Source organism: Pogona vitticeps, chromosome 2, assembly GCF_051106095.1.
Source record: "Pogona vitticeps strain Pit_001003342236 chromosome 2, PviZW2.1, whole genome shotgun sequence".
Lineage (NCBI taxonomy): Eukaryota > Metazoa > Chordata > Lepidosauria > Squamata > Agamidae > Pogona > Pogona vitticeps.
Window position 1 is genome coordinate 2,724,980 of NC_135784.1, and position 19,406 is coordinate 2,744,385.

Consider the following 19,406-nt stretch of genomic DNA (forward strand, 5'->3'; position numbering starts at 1 on the left):
AAGTATTCAAAAACCCAAAAACCATTAAGATGAATAAAAACAATTCCAGTCCAGGAAATCATTAGTAAACAAAATAATCCAAGTTGGTTATAACAAGGCTATGGTCCTCAGTGATACTATAGAATAAAAATCCCCAGACAAAAGTAAAAATCCATTATATGTCCCATAGTCCTTAGAAAAGTAAAATCCAGTAAATATACCATAGTCCTTACAAAATTACAAGAGCATAGTCCATATGGAGTATTCCAAGAAAAGAAGTCCATAAAGAATATTCCATAGAACAGTCCATAGAAAATAGTCCATGCATAGCCCTTAGGAGAAATCCCATAAGTCCAAAAGTAATCCAGCAAAGCATAGAAACCAGTCCATGTAGGTAGGCCACCACACTCTCATTCAAGACATCAGGGTAAGTCCCATATGGCTGAAATGTAGGTCACGAATCACTGAAAGGTCGGTCTTGGAAAGACAATGTCCATAGGTAAAAAGTTCCTTTTTCAAGAGTAACTGGCAAGGGCCTAATGCACCTTCCCACGATGTCATCCAATCAGAGTTTGTTACTAGGCAAACAGTCCTGTTACATCACATGAATTCTTTCTCATACCCAGCAGATGTTATTTGGGTTTTCTGTGGTGTATCAAAGAGCCACAACAATTTCCATCTATCTTATCACACAGAGTCCTTCTCAGGCCTTCAGAATAACATGCTCTCTGCTCGCCTAGAAAACAACTTGTCAGCATAGCACAGATACTATATACAAAGAAACAAGATGGAACCTCTCTGGCTCACTTCATAATTACAAAACCCATATGCCTTAAAAGATTTTTAACTTAAAAACCCATCTCATCACAGGGAGTACTCTGCATAGCCTCAGAAACAGTATCAGCATTCTCCCCACTTCCTTGGAAAATAGGCTGTTGAAAATCAGTATGGTCCCAAACCTCTGCTTTTCTTTCTAAAGATCTTTCTGAGAAGATTAACTGTGGTACTGGGCCAAAGTTTCCAGATATGATTTCAGTCTCTGGAGAAACATCAGTACTTTGTAATCCCAAAAAGTTAGCGCTTCCCCCTTCATTGGTTGTGTTAGAAACAGTTTCACAACCCGACAGGTTTAAATGCAGTTTCTTATCTTGAACCAAGCTTACAGAATTAGCATCACATTCCCTTGTACCATTAAAACAGTGTGAAAGTACATGCTGCAAGGTCTCTGTACAATTAACTCCTCCTGTAGCATTACTCAACGTCTCTGGTAAAGGTACTTTATCTCCTTCGGTCTGCTTTGATGTGTTCTCTCCTGTTCCAATTAGTTCCCCCTTATGGAGTATTGCTTCCCTGCTAAATCGCCAGGAAGTCCAAGGAATGCCCGCCAATCTCACAGTATCCAATTTCACCGTTCTCTCTGGGCTGAGAGAAGGGGGGTTGTTTGAGATCTGATATGTATCAAGATCTGCTGACACAAGTCCTAGCAAAGAATTGAGCTGAGTCTCCATTACATCATCCTGCTGGTATCTTACTCCCCCTTGAACTTCTCCTGACCCCGCTGTTACTGGTTGTTTAGTCCCCGGGAGGTCTGCAAACTGTTTGTTTTCTACTGCTATTGCTTCTAAGCTGATGTGAGGGCTCTCAGTCACAGCAATTGCTTGACTGCTTTGGAAAATCCCTTGCTCTCCCTCTTCTGGCAAACCCATAGTCTCATCATGAATTATTTCAGAGCTTCTCACCTGTCCTGGGCTTTGAAGAAGAGCTGAGGGTTGTGCTCAGCTGCATTCCAGTGCGCTGCAGTTTTCAGTTGCGTTGTCCGATGCTAATTCATCTACGGAGATAGCTCGACGGGGTGACGTCTCTCCCTCCTGCCTTCTCTGCATGCGACTCCGGGGCCTGTAAATCCTCTGTTTGGACGGATGATAAATCGCTGTCTCCTCTGGAATGCTCATTAGAATTCCACTGGGCCTTGTTAACTCTTTCCACACAAGCATTTTGCATCTCAGGATCGCTCCCAATTGTCTGGAGTGTCCCGTTACAGTAATCCTTAAATGGACCCTGCTGAGCTTGGAAAAACCTTTGCATCAAGCCAGGTTCTGTGCTTAGAAGACATTTTAAAAGTAAGTTTTCCCGGTAAAGCTGTTTTATCAGCCAATCTTTTTCCTGAATTTTGTGCTTGGCTTGCCTGAAAAATCCTGAAGCCACTTCCAAGATTCTGTCCACGGCTGCCAACTGTTCTTCCTCCCCCATGTTCTGCTGGCAATCTAGCCTAAGCTAGGTCAGCAATAAAAACAAAACACAACTCCAAGGAAAATTTAAAAAATTAAAAATCTTCTCTGCACCTTCGACCAACTGCTGTCACTCTGTGATCCTAAGATCGGCAAAGAGGACAGACAGCTGCCAAAACCAAAATAAAATTAAAAATCTTCTCTGCACCTTTGACCAACTGCTGTCACTCTGTTATCCTAAGATATGTGAGAGGACAGTCAGCTGCCAAAACCAAAATAAAATGAAAAATCTTCTCTGCACCTTTGACCAACTGCTGTCACTCTGTTATCCTAAGATATGTGAGAGGACAGACAGCTGCAAAACCAAAATACTGAAAAGTCCAAAAGGAAAAGAAAAGAAAACTGTGACCACTCTGTGAACCCTAAAGTTACAGAGATGATCAATGACTGAGCTGGGTGCAGATAGATACCACTAGGGCCAGGTCATCCCGACAGATGCTGAGATCATAGGGCATGACTCTAGGCCAAGCCAGATGCAGCTAGGTACTCCTGACAGATCCTAAGATCGTAGTGGGAGACCCAGATCTAGGCTGGATACAAACAGGGCCAGGTCCTCCGACAAATCCTAAGATTATAGGAGTACGCTTAGGCCAAAACAAGCTGGATGCAAGTCCCAGAACAAGGTAGCCAGAGTCATTCATGCAATCCTAAAATTATGAAATGACGCTGCTCCACCTGGTTGCTATCAAAGACTGAAACAGGCAGGGTCATCCCTAACAGATCCTAAAATCCTGGGCATGACCTGAGACAGCACTGAATGCAAGCACTCCAAAAATAAAGGACATGCATCTTAGAATTACTTCACTACAACGTTGTAACAACCTGCACATGCCTATTGATTATATCCAATTGTTTCCTAAGAGTTTGCTTGTCCCACTGGGAATCTCTTTCTTAAAAGAGCACCCCAGATTCTAACACACATTACCACAGCCTGAAGATTTAACACCTCTTACCACAACCTTTAGATCTAATTGCTGGCAAACAGCATTTCCTAGGAAGCTACTGTTCACACTCAGGGATGCACCTAGCTCCTTAAAGCATCAGTGTCCCACTGCAATCAAAACTTAGCTTGAAAACTTAGCTTGTGGATGAGAGTCACTCAAGCTGCCAGATAGAACAAAGATTGGTCATCCTGAGGTACTACAAAAACAAGCACGCGGTCCATCGTGCAGCTGCCACCATGTCAGCAAACACGGGTTCGAAAGCCTGAAGCGACACCGGGATTTCCTAACTTGATGACAGGAGGGGGACTATTACTGGATCCGTCCCTCGCGGGTATCAGAGGCAGAGGTATTGAACCCTTGGAATGGAAAGTTTTGGTTTTCCCTCTGCATTATCCTGGGGGCAGGCGGCGTGTGATTCGTCCCGGGCCAGAGTATCAGAAGAGGCCTTTGGAGGGCGATTGGGCCCGCCACCCGTGCTGCGGCACGGTGTGTGCGGTGAGGAGCGCGCCTTTATGTCAAATGACAGACTGGGGGAAATTTGGGCCAGCTCCCTTCTAGGAGAACACGGCGCGGTTCCTACTGTTCGACCTAAGAAATATCATTTGTTGCCTGATCGTTTATTACAGGATCCGTTTGATCCTCTTGAGTTGGAAGCTGCTTATAATAAAATAGTCGTTAATGAAGCCCTTGACGAGCCTCCGTGTCTTTTTCCCGCCTTCACTACAAGTGCCCCCCCCGCCGGAGAAGGACTTTCTTACAATTCCTTAAAAGATTTTAACTCAAAAACCCATCTCATCACAACCAAATCCTTAGATCCTTAACATCTGAGCATCTCAGAGGCTGGGAGACACAAGCCTTGGGAAGATTTGGTTTTGTTGACTGATGCAGAACAAAGGGATATAAATATTTGGAGAGCTCTCCCACAAACTGTTCTTAGAAAGGAACGGAGAAACATAGATGTTTGGTTTCATGAAGTACAACAGACGATGGAACTGATGTTGAGTAAGTCTGCAGTTTTTGCATAACTGTATGACGTTTGGATTTGAAGATCTGTTCCAACAGTTTTGTCCTCACACCCGTAAGACTGCCTTACATATTTTTTTGGATTAAGTATATTTAAGTATGGAATCTAGAATTGATGTAAATAAATGAACTTGTACAGAATCAACAAGTTTTGGAATTGGCTGAAATCACTGCAACAATGAAAAGACTTCGTATGGGATACCCAGATGAGCGTCAAACACCTTGTCACTGTTTGTCTATGTGAGGGAGAAAGTGGGGTTGAACCCATCCTGACTGGACAGCCATCCTTTCCTGACAAGAGGAGGGCAAAACCCAATGGAGCCCCGGAGGCAGAACATATGACTCATCAGAGAAGTGACACCTCCATGGGGAGAACGGGAAGATAGGAGGGTAGAGATAGTTCCGGGTGAAGATTCAAAGGTTGGGACCAATGTAGGGATGGGAGAGTCTGGAAATAAAGAGCCTGGGGTGTCTAAGGTGGAAGTTCCAGAGAGGGAAGCAGAAGGTCCTTCAGAGGAAAGGAAGGATCCACCACGTAAATGAATCTTAGGAGCAGCAGAGATGCAAGAGAAAAAGGAAGGAATAAGACAGGAAGAGGGGAAAGAAATATATCTTGGTGAACCATCAAGAAGGGAGACAGCGGAAGCTGAAGAGGTAGAAGGGCAAAAGAAGGAGAGGATTTTATCACAAGGCTGGGCGTGGATATGAATGGAGAAATCCTGGACCAAACAGTGGGATTATACCTCATGAGTGGCAGAAAGGAGTCGGAGAGAGGTAAGATCAGAGAAACCCTCCTATTGGGGAGAGATAGTGGAGGAGAAAGATCAGGTAGAAAAGAGGCAGGCTAGCTGAAGAGAGAAAGGGAGAAATGGAGAAGCTCCTCAGAGAGGGCTTTTGGCATGACCCCAGTGGGTCAGTTGTGTTTATTGGAACCCACAGGAGAAACAGCACATATCCAGATGTCTGAGAATACCAAACCCCCACAGATTCTCATTTTGAGATTCACCCTTTCCCTGCAATCACATCAGCATTGATGAATTGTAGAATCTCCTTGCCTGGGAGGTCTGTAAATTTCTGTAGTTTTCCTGTCGAGCCAGGTATCCTAATGAAGTTCTGACCGGTAGATATCAAAGACGTCAAAAAGGGGAGAGGCCATAGAAATACATGGAATGTAGGGGGATCTTTTATAAAAGCAGTCATCTTTCTATTCATCCAAGATCTCATACAAAGGGGAAACCTTTGAAATGCAAAGAATGTGGGAACAGCTTCAGTCTGAACAGAAACTTAAGGATAGGTGCCTCGCTTAACGATGTTAATTGGTTAAAAAACGCTATGGGAAAACATCGTTAAGCGAAACGCCTTTTCCTATAGAGATGCATTGAAAACCGGTTAATCCATTCCAAAAGGCACGGATTGCCATACTTAAGCGAAAAAACCCATAGGAAACATCATTAAGCGATACAATGTTCCCCCCATTGGAATGCATTGAAGCCTATTCAATGCATTTCAATGGTTTTGCGATGTCAGTTTTTCAATTTTAAAAGTGTCTTTAAAAGTTCAAAAACGGTTTTAAATGCTTGGAATCATTAGTGCACCTTCTAAAATGGGTGCAAACTTAATTTGGCTTTGATCTGACTTTTTGTTAATTTTTGCTGATTTTTTTTCTCCCCCACCAACTTTTGACAGCTGTCAAAAGTTGGGCTCCATGCTTTCCTATGGGGGAGGAAAAAAATCACCAAAAATTAATGAAGAGTCAGAACAAAGCCAAACTAAGTTTGCACATGATTTAGAAGGTGCACTAACGATTCAAAGCATTTAAAACAGTTTCTGACTTTTTGTTAATTTTTGTGAATTTTTCCTCCCCCACAGGAAACAATGGAGCTGTCAAAAGTTGGGCTCCATTTTTTCTAATGGGGGAGGAAAAAATTCACAAAAAATTAACGAAGACTCAGAAACTGTTTTACATGCTTGGATTCATTAGAGCACCTTCTAAATCATGTGCAAACTTAGTTTGGCTTTGTTCTGACTCTTCGTTAATTTTTGGTGAATTTAATGGGGGGGGGGAATTCACAAAAAAATAACGAAGACTCAGAACGAAGCCAAATTAAGTTTGCATAGGTTTTACCGGTTGCACTAACGATCCCAAGCATTTAAAACTTTACAACTTTAAAATTCAACAAATTAAAAAAGAGTCAGAACAAAGTCAAATTAGGCTAACGAAGGGAGGCTCTCTTTTGTGGTGGATCCGGTCTTCTTTTGAGGGGATGACCCAGTGGGTGGTCCTGGTGGGACTCCTGCTCCACACCCTGCCCACCGGCCTGTGGGATCCCTCCGATTTTGTCCCCTATGCTATTGAACATCTAGATGATACCGCTGGCCGAGCTTGTCCGGAGTTTTGGGGTGGGTCGTGACCCCCCACTCGGCCTCTCCTTTGCCTCTCCTTTCCAGGAAAAGGCCATTGTGGTTCTAGACCTGTTCCGGGTGTCAGGAAGGGACTGGACGAAGCTGACCCTGAAGCCGGGCAAGAGAGAGGCACTCCTGGTCGGTCAAAAAGCAGGCCGAGGAAGGGGGGCAGCCTGTGGTGGATGGGGAGACGCTGTCCCCCCTCACAAAAAACCCCTGCACAAAACACAGGGAAGGGCCTGGTGGGGCTTCTGACACAGGGTGTCTTGGGGGGAGGCTTTGTGCTTCAAGTGTGTTCTCGGGGTGGCTTTTGTGCATCCTTTCTCAGAGCGGGAATTGGTTTGGCCCAGTAGAGTGTTGGCCCCCTCATGATACTTCAGGAGAAAAGTCGGTGTAGAAATAGTGGTAAAGAAAGAAGGAAACCAAGGCCAGGGACAGTCAGGCTAGGTTTTTGTGGGTGTGTGTGGGGGGTGTTGTTGTGGGTCTGCGGGGGGTGTATTGTGTGTGTGGGTGTCCCATTCATAATCCCTCTCTTACTCTCCCCACCCCCCGCGATCCCCACAGATCTCCCCCCTCCTTTCCCCCCTCCTGCCACAACCACAACCACCCCCTCACTTTGTGGGGGGGAGGAGGGGCTCCTCGCTCTAGCTCCAACCGGAAGCGGAAGCCACGCGCCTGCCCCTCCTTCTCTCCCCCCCATGACCCAACTCTATGGTCCTCCCAGGAGTGCAGTCGTGGCGGAGCGAGGGGTGGGCTTCCTGGTGAGTTTCCTGGTGGAGGACCCAGAAGGAAGTGGACGGTTGGGATATATGGGGGGAGTGGGAGGAAGGATGTATGTATGGGGAGGGGGCTGAGATTCCCCCCAGGGTGGGGCAGGCCTTGGTCCTCGGGGGGGGTCTCTTTCCTGTTTCAGGGGGAAGTGGGGGAGGGGGGTCCCGATCTGGCCTTTCGGGCCCAAGAGACTCTTCTTACTCCCCCCCCCGGCAACGGTGCCTAATGGGAAGGGGGGGCTTTGTGCTCAATTCTTCCTCCTACGGTGGGGGTCAGAAAAGTGGGGGGAGAGAAAAAGTGTCCCTTGATTTCCATCCTGCCCCTCCTGGTAAAGCTAAGTCCATGGGGGGGTGAGTGTTGCCCCCCCTGGCCTGGGAAGGAGGGGAAGGAAGGTCCTGCAGCGTCCCTGGGTGGGAAATGGGGCTGGGGGGAGAAGGAGGGGTACTAGGCATGGGGGTGGGGGGAGAAGGTTATATCCAGACCCCCCTCCTGCAAAGGGGTTACCTCTGCACCCTCTCCCCTCCTGGCAACCCTTGGACTAAATTTCATCACCATAACAGAAGGAGGCAACTCCTGGAAATCCACAGTGGGGGGAGGGGGGAGTCATCAGGGGGAGGTTTGGGGGTGCCTGTTTGGGGGTAGAAAAGGGGGTCGGTTGATTTCCATTTCCACTCAGTTCTCCCCAGGAGACACTATTTTCTCTCCCCCTCCCCCCGCCTGCCTGATAAACCTAAATTCAGGTTGGGGGTGTTTGCTGGAAATGACTCCCTCCCTTGCCCCCCCTTGGCCCCCAAGCTTCAGAGGGAAGGGATGGAAGGACCTGCAACGTCCCTGGGGGGAAGAGGGGCTGGGGGAAGGAGGGGTGGAGGTTGGGGGGAAGAGTAGGTTGGTTGGAGGGGAGGGGGCCACATCCAGACCCCCACCGTCTTGCAAAGGGGCAACCTCTGCACCCTCTCTCCCTGCCTCCTAGTGGCCCTCGGACCCCTGAAGGGGCTCTGGATGCAGCCAGAAAAGGTGCCTGCTGTCCCCCCACACGTTTCATTACTCAATTATTCATTGAGTCATTTGTTTAATTAGCTCATAAATCAAGAATTGAAATAATTAAAAACAAACATTCGAAATGCAGGAGGGTCCAAAGTGACTCGGAGAAGGTGACCGAAGAAGACAGACCCCTTGGGAGCAGGCAATATCTTGGAGGGCAGGAGGGAAGAAGAAAGGCAGAGAGAGTTCCCCCGAGAGGGAGGGAGGGAGGAGATGGTCTCCCTTCCTTCCCTTTGGCCCTTTTCCCAGCTCCCACCCTCCATGTCGGCCCCAGGAGGTGGAGGAGACATCCCTCTCCCAGCAGATCTTTTGCAAGGTCAACGGCTCTGAAGGGTTTTGAACCCACTGAAGTTTGGAAACACTTTCCAGAAGACACCCTCCCCAGAGTGCATGACAGTAATCCAGCTGGGCTGTAACTAAGGCAGACGTCACCAGATGTGGCCACATCCGACCCCTCCAGGAACAAGCCCGGCTGGCGCACCCGTTTGTGCAGAGGCCCTCCTGGTCGCCACCAAAGCGTGGGCATTCAGGCTCAGGGATGAATCCAGGAGGACCCCCAAGCGGCGCAGCTGAGTTTTCAGAGAGAGCGAAAATCCATCCAGGGCAGGCTGCCTCTCTGTTTCTTAGAATCCTGGAACAATGAAGTTGGACGGGGGCCTCCGAGGACATCCCGTCCATATACCTCTTGCTCCCTGAAGGAATCCAAATCAAAGCTGGCCGGACAGAGGGTGGTCCAATTTTCCCCTTGAAAGGGCTCCTAAGGTCGCAGGTTCTGTTGTCGTACTCCTCAAACCATTAGGAAGTTTTCCCCTGATCTTAAACCAAAATCCGGCTTCCTGTCGCTTGAGCCCGTTGGGACGTGTCCTGCCCTCCATTCCCGGGGAAAGGGTGGAAAAGGGGCCTCGGGAACTCCTTGGGTTGCCGGACAAGCTTTCCTCCACTTGGCAGAAAGGGGCGCTGCTGGAGGAAGGCTCAGGGAACCAGCCAGCTCCTCACACTGGCCTTTTGTCACGACCCAGGAACCTCCGACCTGGAGGGAGGGCTGCCCGTTTTTCACAATTTATTCTCTCCCTTCAGGATAGGTGGTCTGCCTCTGTCCAGTCCTCCTTGAGGGGCACTCACAGAGGAGTAGAAATCCCCCCCCAAAAAAACAGCACTTGGTAGGGACCTATGGGAAAGATTTTACCTTAAATTTAACAGAGGATCATTGCATATTGTGCTGAAGCCTTTCTCCCCCACCCCATGCAGACCAAGGCATTTGAGCTCAGATTAAACCTTCATCACTGCCACTGCCTCATAGCAAATAAGACATACCGGCTTGTCTCTAGTAATCACAAACATGTATTCACTTTCCCATCTCTCCTGAAATTGCCTTCCCTCTGCATCAACTTTTCTTTTCTTGGACATTTCAGGGGTATTTGATTGTAGTTTATGGTCCTTATACCACTGTAAAGTGACATGGAAGTGGTAAGTATATCCAAAGTTTACCGCTCCACCTGCCTTATATGTGCCCAGCAATCTGCCCCCTTTTATAGTGCCCAGCCATAATTGACCATGTCCACCCCTCTTCCAACCCGGCCCCACGTCACCCGCCTGCTTGCACTGCAACCCCATCAGGCTCAACACCTCCCTGAGGGGACCCCCCCAAACCTTCAACCTTCTTCCTCCTCCCCACTCCAGCGCCCCTTATTTCCGTTCCCCTCCCTCCCTTCCCCCTCCAGGCCCTTTGCTTTCTTCCCACCTCAGCAGAGTCTGGCTTTCTCTCTTCCCGCCCACCCTCGCCCCCGCCCGTTAGGGGAACGGGATCTGGTGTTGGGGAGGCAGTCTGATGATCCCTTCTGCTGGATCCCACCGCAAGGGCCCCGCACCCTTTCCTTGAGGAGGGTGGGATGGATGGACAGAGGGGGAGGGTGGGTGGCTCGCCCGGCCCGAGCCTTGCAAGCCTTCCTTTCCAGTCCACACACACACACACCCCTCCACGCACCCCGATCGCCGAAGGCCTCTCCCCACCACCTCAGCAGAGTCCGGCTTTCTCTCTTCCCGCCCGCCATCGCTCCCGCCCGGGCCAAGCCGCCTCCTTACCTACCTGCCCGCCCCTCTCGCCGCCACCACCCCATTCCCCCCCTCCTTCCCGGGCCCCTTGCTCCCCACCAGCGAAGGGGAGGCAAGCAGGCGGGCTCCCTTACCCGTGCAATGCAACCGGGGCGCAGTGTGAACTCCTCCTCGCGCAGCAGCTCAAGCAGCTCGAGGAGGGGGGGCGTGCTTGCCAGATATGGGCCTCTTCTTTTTCCCTCCGTCCCCCGCGCGCCTTCTCCTTTTGGCCAATCGCGACACGGCAGGACCACGGGGCGGGGGGAAGTTGGAGTCCGAGGCATGCTAATTCCGCTGCGACTGGGAGCGCTGAAGAACCGCAGTCCACCACGCCCTCCGCCCGCCAAGCTCTGGGTGGACCTCACGTTTTACGGGGTTGGGGATGGTGTGCAAACGGATGGCTCCGCGCGCCATCAGACGAGTTCTGGGGGGCCGGATTTGGCCCGCGGGCCTTGCTTTTGACACCCTTGATCTAGATGGAATCTATGGCTATGTGATGCCCATTGTCTGGTGCAGCGTTATCTCTTTGCCACTCTCAGACTGCCTGCCAGGCATGAGTGTCATCCTCTGTCACACTCCATTAAAATAAAGCATGTGTCCTTTCTCCGCTCACATTGGATGTTTCTCCATTCAATATCAGCATGTAATCTGTCCCTGTTTATACTCTAGTTCCTTGATTCTTAACCTTTGTTACTCGGATGTTTTTGAACTGCAAGTCCCAGAAACCCCAGCCAGCACAGTTGGTGGTGAAGGGTTCTGGGAGTTGCAGTCGAAAACTCCTGAGTAACCCAAGGTTAAGAACCAGTGCTCTAGTAGACCCAACAATTTTACTCAAAGTCTAGCTTCTGCTGGCCAAGGCAGGTCCAACCCTTGGATATCACAGCTCTTGGCCTCCTTCTTCTCTATTAATAATATTCCTGCTCAGATCCTGGAAAAGCAACGCAGTTGATATCTTTTTTGAGTCAACCACTCTCGTGTTCAATCCTCTTCTCCTACAGCTTTCCACTTTCCATTGCAGAGTGGAGTTTTGGGATCAAGGGGAGGCAATAGCAAAGTACAGGGAAAGAATGGGAGAAAAAGGGAGATACAGTTTGCCAAAGTTAGTCTCAGTTTGTTGTCTTTAGGATAGTAGAGATGGCCCAATTCAAGGTCTCAACTGGAGTTATGAATTATGTTCTCAGACAATAGATTCTGTGCTAATTTTTCCCAAATGCTTTTTCCCCCTCTCTAATTGTATTGCTTACCAGTATTTAATCTTGAATCCCCATCTCTTGTTTTGCACCCATGGCAGCATTTCATACAGTATGTGAACCAAAGAAAGCTAGGATTCACTTATATGCCTCCAAGGATGGACCCCTGAGAATGTCAATGGAATGAAATGGAAATTGAGACCCCAATGTTGTGTTGGTGTGGCAACATCTAAGTCTATCCTCTTAGGACCAGTTCAGCTGAATCAGCCAGCAACAAATATGGGGGGAGAGGAGCCAGAAAGGCTTGCCTGTCCTCTTGATTTTTTGACCGCCACTTCCTCCTGCAACTGTTGTTAGATCTTCAGGGAGCTGTCTAAGTTCACTAATGAGCAGACATGCTGCTGTTCCAGCTATTGTTTCATCATTAAGTCTCATCAGATTCTTCGTGAGCATGCCAGGCCCTCCTGTCTTCCACTGCCTCCCGGAGTTGGGTCCAAGTCATGTTGGTAGCTGTCCAACCATCTTGTTTTCTCTGTCATCACTTCTCCTCCTGCCTTCACACTTTCCCAACATCAGGGTCTTTTCCAAGGAGTCTTCTCTTCTCATGAGATGGCCAAAGTACTGGAGCCTCAGCTTCAGGATCTGTCCTTCCAGTGAGCACTCAAGGTTGATTTCCTTCAAAATGGATAGGTTTGTTCTCCTTGCAGTCCAGGGGACTCTCAAGAGCCTCCTCCAGCACCACAATTGAAAAGCATCAATTCTTTGGCGGTCTGCTTTCTTTATGGTCCAGCTCTCACTTCCATACATCGCTACTGGAAAAACCGTAGCTTTGACTATGCGGACCTTTGTCAGCAAGGTGATATCTCTGCTTTTTAAGATGCTGTCATGGTTTGTCATCGCTTACCTCCCAAGAAGAAGGCGTCTTTTAATGTCATGGCTGCTGTTACCATCTGCAGTGATCATGGAGACCAAGAAAGAAAAATTTGTCATTACCTCCATATCTTCCCCTTCCATTTGCCAGGAGGTGATGGGACCAGTGGCCATCATCTTGGCTGTTGCTTTTTTTATGTTGAGCTTCAGACCGTTTTTGTGCTCTCCTCTTCAACCCTCATTAAGAGGTTCTTTAATTCCTCCTCACTTTCTGCCATCAGAGTGGTATCATCTCCATATCTGAGGTTGTCGATATTACTTCCAGAAATCTTAATTCCAGCTTGGGATTCTACCAGTCCTGCCTTTTGAATGATGTATTCTGCATATAAGTTAAATAAGCAGGTGGACAATATACAGCCTTGTCGTACTCCTTTTCCAATATTGAACCAATCAGTTGTTCCATATCCAGTTCTAACTGTTGCTTCCTGTCTCACATAAAGATTTATCAGGATAAGGTGGTCAGACACTCCCATTTCTTTAAAGACTCCTCTCCAGAAAGTCTTCTCTTCTCATGAGATGGCCAAAATTTCGGAGCCTCAGCTTCAGGATCTGTCCTTCCAGTGAGCACTCAGGGTTGATTTCCTTCAAAATGGATAGGTTTGTTCTTTTTGCAGTCCAGGGGACTCTCAAGAGTCTCCTCCAGCACCACAACCTCCAGTAACTGCTCCAGTTACTTCTCTATAAAAAGGTTCGCCCTCGCAATTTGGATGTCCACTCCTTTTTTGTGAGTCCCCAAGCCTCGGACTTGAGGTTCTAAGACGCCCCAATAAACAGCACCATGAGTGCAAATGGACGTCAGGGCTAGGAGATCAAGATTCTAGAGACTGCTGAGAGCAAGACACTGAAATCATGGGAAAAGTCTGGGGTTAGGAAGAGTGTGTGTTAGGAAATGGTGGAACATCACTCTGTAATATTTATTGTATTCCAAATAAATGGTCACTTCTGGCATCTTTCACTTCTAATTCAGTTTCACTCATGTCCAATAGGACCTCTGAGCAACTTTTAAGATTTAGATCAATCTGTTCAATCATTTTCAATATCTAACATGCCAATGTCTACTTATCACTGTGGCTTATGACAAATCTATTAGTAGTGGCTAAAATTCCACTGTGTAGCTACACTTACATAACATGGGGTTGCATTAGTTGTTGTGGCACTGAAGAGAAAGTCATATACAGAAAACAGTTCCATGGGCACAGTTGCACATTCAGTTCGGGGGGGGGAGGTGTTGGTGGTTCATTTTGCAGTTAAACTGCACAATTTGTTTCATAAGTAGTTCTTTAGTGAGGCACACTGACTACCTGGGCATAACCCTCATGAACATACACTGGTAGAATTTTTCAGCCACATCAAGACAATAATTGCAGCCACATGAGCTTGTTGTCCTATCTATATTTATATAACTGAAACATAATGCAGATTTTCTATTTTTCCTTTCTCCCCAAAACTCATGTCAATATAGGTACAGTAGGCATCCTTCAGTCTCGAGAGACTATGGTTACGTGCTCTGAATAGAGGTCTTGGAATGTCTAGTGTGGCTGAGAAGGCCAATAAGAGAGTGACCACCCCTTCCACACTGAAGATAAATACAATCTATCCCCTGTCCAGCTCCCTGATTATGCTGCTTTCGGGACTACCCCTTTGCCTCGGCCTGCTGGACAAGTGCCTATTCAAAATGGGAGAGGCCATGATGCACCACCTGCCTCCAGGCTGACCGCTCAGATGTCAAGGTTTCCCATCTGCTGAGGCCCATTTCTAAGGACTTCGGGTCCTGCTTGCAGATCTCCATGTATCGCAGCTGTGGTCTCCCTCTGGGGCGCTTTCCTTGAAATTTAGTGCTTCATCAAGAAAAAGACATTTCAACAAAAGGTTCAGTTTTGCCCATGTAAATTAGCAATTTGGCTTCTCCTGAAAGAGAAAAGGGAATGTGACATCATCATTCTTCTAGGAAACACTACCCAAGCCTGATATATCAATTCAAATTCTAGTTTCTTTTCTATGATGTCAAATACATTTTCTTCCTTAACAGAATGTTCCAAAGTTCCACATCCAGCCATCTCATCCTCGGTCGTCCCCTTCTCCTCTTGCTGTCACACTTTCCTAACATCAAGATTTTTTCCAAGGAGTCTTTTCTTCTCATGAGATGGCCAAAGTACTGGAGCCTCACCTTCAGGATCTGTCCTTCCAGGGAGCACTCAGGGTTGATTTCCTTTAGAATTGATAGGTTTGATCTCCTTGCAGTCCAGGGGACTCTCAAGAGTCTCCTCCAGCACCATAATTCAAAGGCATCCATTCTTCGGCGGCCTGCTTTCTTTATGGTCCAGCTCTCACTTCCATACAGCACAACAGGAAAAACCATAGTTTTGAACATTAGGACTTTTGTTGGCAAGATGATGTCTCTGCTTTTTAAGATGCTGTCAAGATTTGTCATTGCTTTCCTCCCAGAAGCAGGCGCCTTTTAATTTCGTAGCTGCTGTCTCCATCTGCAGTGATCATGGAGCCCAGGAAAATAAAATCTGTCACTGCCTCCATGTCTTCCCCTTCTATTCCCCAGGAGGTGATGGGACCAGTGGCCATGATCTTAGTTTTTTTGATGTTGAGTTTCAGACCGTTTTTTGCAGTGTCCTCTTTCACTCTCATTACAAGGTTCTTTAATTCCTCCTCACTTTCTGCCATCAGAGTGGTATCATCTGCATATCGGAGGTTGTTGACATTTCTTCCGGCAATCTTAATTCCGGCTTGGGATTCCTCCAGTCCTGCATTCCGCATGATGTATTCTGCATATAGGTTAAATAAGCTGGGGGACAATATACAGCCTTGTCGTACTCCTTTCCCAATTTTGAACCAATCAGTTGTTCCATAGTCAGTTCTAACTGTGGCTTCCTGTCCCACATATAGGTTTCTCAGGAGATAGATAAGGTGGTCAGGCACTGCCATTTCTTTAAGAACTTGCCATAGTTTGCTGTGGTCCACACAGTCAAAGGCCCACCCCACCCCAATTGCTCAACTTCTTGCTGGTCCTTTGGCGAGAAACTCACGAGGAAGCCTCTCCCGTCCCCTGCAAAGCGACCTTTGCGGGGGGGATCCTAGAGGTGGGGGGCAGGAGGAGGCCGGACTCCCACCTTCCCAGCTCCAGTTCCACCTCGACCCACCCCTGGGAGCGGCTCCTCTTCTTTTCCCCCTTTGAGAGCGCTCGTTTTTTCCTGTTTTCCAGAATGGAAAGAGGGGCACTGGGGACCAATTGGATGCAGTATGTAGCGTATGGTCTGAGCACTGACAGGCTGACCCCCACCAGCCCTTTATCCTCTGCAGAAATGCTGGCAGCACTCTTATGTTGGTTTCCCAAAACCAACCTCTGGATAGGACACTGAACATGGGCAGTCAACTTCCTAAGAGAAGTTCATGATGGATTGAATGGTACAGTACGTAGCATGGTAACAAAGAAGGAGGTGGTGTTAACTCCCCTTAGTTGAGCTTGGTAGTGTTTCTTAATTTCATGGGAAGGAGTTGCTTTATTTAACTAATGCAACTTCATGAACATGTCTTTACGCTAATGCTTAAGCAAACAATCTGTTTCTATGAGACTATATTTTCCTAATAACAAATAATTATAAACATTCTAACTGAGGACTAGTGTCTGGGACCAGCAAGGTTTGGCTAAATCCAGAAGAGTGGAAAAGCTCGTTGGTTAGCTACCATAAAGAAGTCCTCTTTAAATGAGCTGTTATGAGTTCTATAGAATCACAAAGCCCATGTTAAAGTACTTGCAAAGTATTGAGTAAAGTGTTCTTTAAGGGTCAGGCTTGTTCAAGGCACTGCTGAGGTTTGAGGACTTGACTCAGTAGAAAGCAGTAGATTTGTTGCCTGTGGAACTCTGCCCGAATGCCCTATGCTTCTTAGGGAGACATGAGCATCACACCAATTATTCATATGGTTTCTCCCCAGGGTGTGAATCTGTTTCATTTCAACACCATAGCACTTGAGGAGAAGCGTTTCACATTCTCTGGATTGTTCTGCTCCTTCGAATTTTTCGATGTCAACAACTCTTATGACTTTGAAGCTCTCCCCACATTCCATGCATTTCTATGGTTTTCTCCAGTGGGATCTCTGTGATGCGAGCAAAGGAGACTATTGACACTGAGACCTTTTCCACATTCCATGCACATCTATGCTTTCCATTCCACGTGACTTCTTTGATGTATAGCAAGTGTATTGCTCAGACTGAAGCTCTTTCTACATTCCATAAATTCCTATGGTTTCTCCCCAGTGTGAGTTCTTTCATGGGAAGTCAACTGAGGTCTCCGACTGAAGCTCTTTCCACATTCCATGCATTTATATGGTTTCTCCCCAGTGTGAATTCTTTGATGGGTACTGAGGCTACTGTTCTGACTGAAGCTGTTTCCACATTCCATGCATTTATATGGTTTCTCCCCGGTGTGAATTCTTAGATGTGAATTCATCTGACTGCTGTGACTGAAGCTCTTTCCACATTCCATGCATTTATATGGTTTCTCCCCAGTATGAATTCTTTGATGGGAACTCAGGTGATCTCTCCGACTGAAGCTCTTTCCACATTCCATGCATTTATATGGTTTCTCCCCTGTGTGAATTTTTAGATGTAAACTCAACTTAGTGCTACCAGTGAAGCTCTTTCCACATTCCATGCATTTATATGGTTTCTCCCCAGTGTGAGTTCTTTGATGGTAACTCAGGTTAACTCTCTCACTGAAGCTCTTCCCACATTCCATGCATTTATATGGTTTTTCCCCAGTGTGAATTCTTTGATGGGAACTCAGATTAATTATCTTACTGAAGCTCTTCCCACATTCCATGCATTTATATGGTTTCTCCCCAGTGTGAGTTCTTTGATGGGAATTCAATTCATCTCTCCGAGTGAAGCTCTTCCCACATTCCATGCATTTATATGGTTTCTCCCCAGTGTGAGTTCTTTGATGGGCACTCAATTCATCTCTCCGACTGAAGCTCTTTCCACATTCCATGCATTCATATGGTTTCTCCCCAGTGTGAGTTCTTTGATGGGAACTCAGGTGACCTCTCTGACTGAAGCTCTTTCCACATTCCATGCATTTAAATGGTTTTTCCCCTGTGTGCGTTCTTTGATGGGAATAGAGGCTACTTCTCTGACTGTAACCCTTTCCACACTGTTGGCATTTGTATTGTCTCTCGACTCTCGGGGTTTTTTCACGTGATGTACAATCACTGTGCATCGTGATGCTGTTTCCTTTTTATATGAACGTATGTCCTTTCTTCTTCTTGATTTTTTCATTTGATCAGAAGTGCATCAACATTAATATCAAGAGAAGCTGGAGTTTTCTTTATTTCTCTTTATTTCTGGCTTCCCTTCTTCCTTCCTCCTCCTTTTAAATGGGTAGAATTTCTTTGGGTTTTGTTTTCAATGAAAGAATGACTGTCCCCACAGAATTCCCGTTGTCCTCTTCATCACCTGATGGAGAGAACAAAAGAGATCAAAGAGGAGTGCAATGTAAAAAAAAAAAAAGACCTGATTTGCTTGGAGGCATTCAAATCCCCAGGGCCAGATGAACTGCATCTAAGGATATTGAAGGAGCTGGCTGAAGACTTCTAAAGAATAGCAAGGAGAGACAAGAGGGCCTTCTTAAATGAACAGTGCAAAGAAATAGAGGAAAATAAGAGAAAGGGATAAACCAGACATCTGTTCAAGAAAACTGGAGATATTAAAGGAAACTTTTGTTCAAAGATGGACATGAAAAACCACTGGGCTAGTCAGGTATAATGTAAACCAAATCCCTTATGAATACACAGTGGAAGCAAAGAACAGATTTAAGGAACTCGATTTGGTGGACATAGTGCCTGAAGAACTATGACTGGAGGCTCGTAACATTGTACAAGAAGCAGCAACAAAAACTACTTTAGATCTTCTAAATCAGTGGTTCTTAACGTGGAAGTTAATGCCCCCCGGGGGTGATTTTATTTTTCAGGGGGGCTGTAGAATGAAAAGGGGTGGTGTGGGGGCGCTGGAGCAGAAGGGGGTGGTAGGGGGGCGCTGGAGCAAGCCAAACCTGTGAAGATGGCTGCAGCCTTTTTACAATGTGCATGAATATATATTTTCCTCCAATTTTAATTTAGTTTCAGAGTTTTCGTCTTGAAATTTTTAGTTCCTACTTTGTGGTTTGTTTTTATGCCCTTTTTATATTTCTTTTTTCATCTTAAAATTCGCTTGTAACTAAATGATTAAATGTTACTTTTTGGGAGCATTTCATTTTCTTGGAATTGAATTTTGTTTTCAGGGGTCATTGGATTTAATTGTCATAAATAAATAAATAAATAAATAAATAAATAAATAAATAAATAAATAAATAAATAAATAAATAAATAAATAAGATATCATTACCGCGGGGAGGGGGCCGATGAAAACTTCCTTAATGGCTCAAGGGGGCGTTTCTTTCAAAAAGGTTAAATTGCTAGTGTGCTACAAAGAGTCAGAGATGACTTGACGATATGTCCCATAGCAATTCAAAATCCAGCCGGACTCCCTGAACATCCGATGGGGGTTGAAGCAGAGATCCACCCCCTATTGGACTCGGGGATGATCAACTCTATGCAGCCCAGAGTGGTCAACCCTACGTACCCTTCCCCTGATGTACCCAGTGGTTCCAGCCTCAACAATGGCTGCATCAATTTTGACCCAAACAGTTCACTTGATCAGCTGACTGAAATCAACTGATGGTCAACAAAGCCCCAGCCCT

At 46.7% G+C, this 19,406-nt stretch overlaps 1 protein-coding gene and 1 pseudogene across 6 annotated transcripts in view; one reads left to right on the plus strand and one right to left on the minus strand.

Moving 5' to 3' along the window:
• LOC144587246 (uncharacterized) overlaps nt 1-19,406 on the plus strand; it is a 139,694-nt pseudogene that overhangs the window by 18,874 nt on the left and 101,414 nt on the right. The gene's annotated exons all lie outside the window — the stretch shown is intronic.
• The window catches only part of LOC144587268 (uncharacterized), a 91,791-nt gene continuing 80,444 nt past the window's right edge, over nt 8,060-19,406 (minus strand). For all 5 annotated transcript variants that reach the window (XM_078387318.1, XM_078387321.1, XM_078387317.1 and 2 more), the window contains one exon: nt 8,060-18,124. In XM_078387318.1, coding sequence (XP_078243444.1) covers nt 16,911-17,888 — 978 coding nt within the window. In that variant the 5' untranslated portion in view covers nt 17,889-18,124 and the 3' untranslated portion in view covers nt 8,060-16,910. The remainder of the gene's footprint in view (nt 18,125-19,406) is intronic.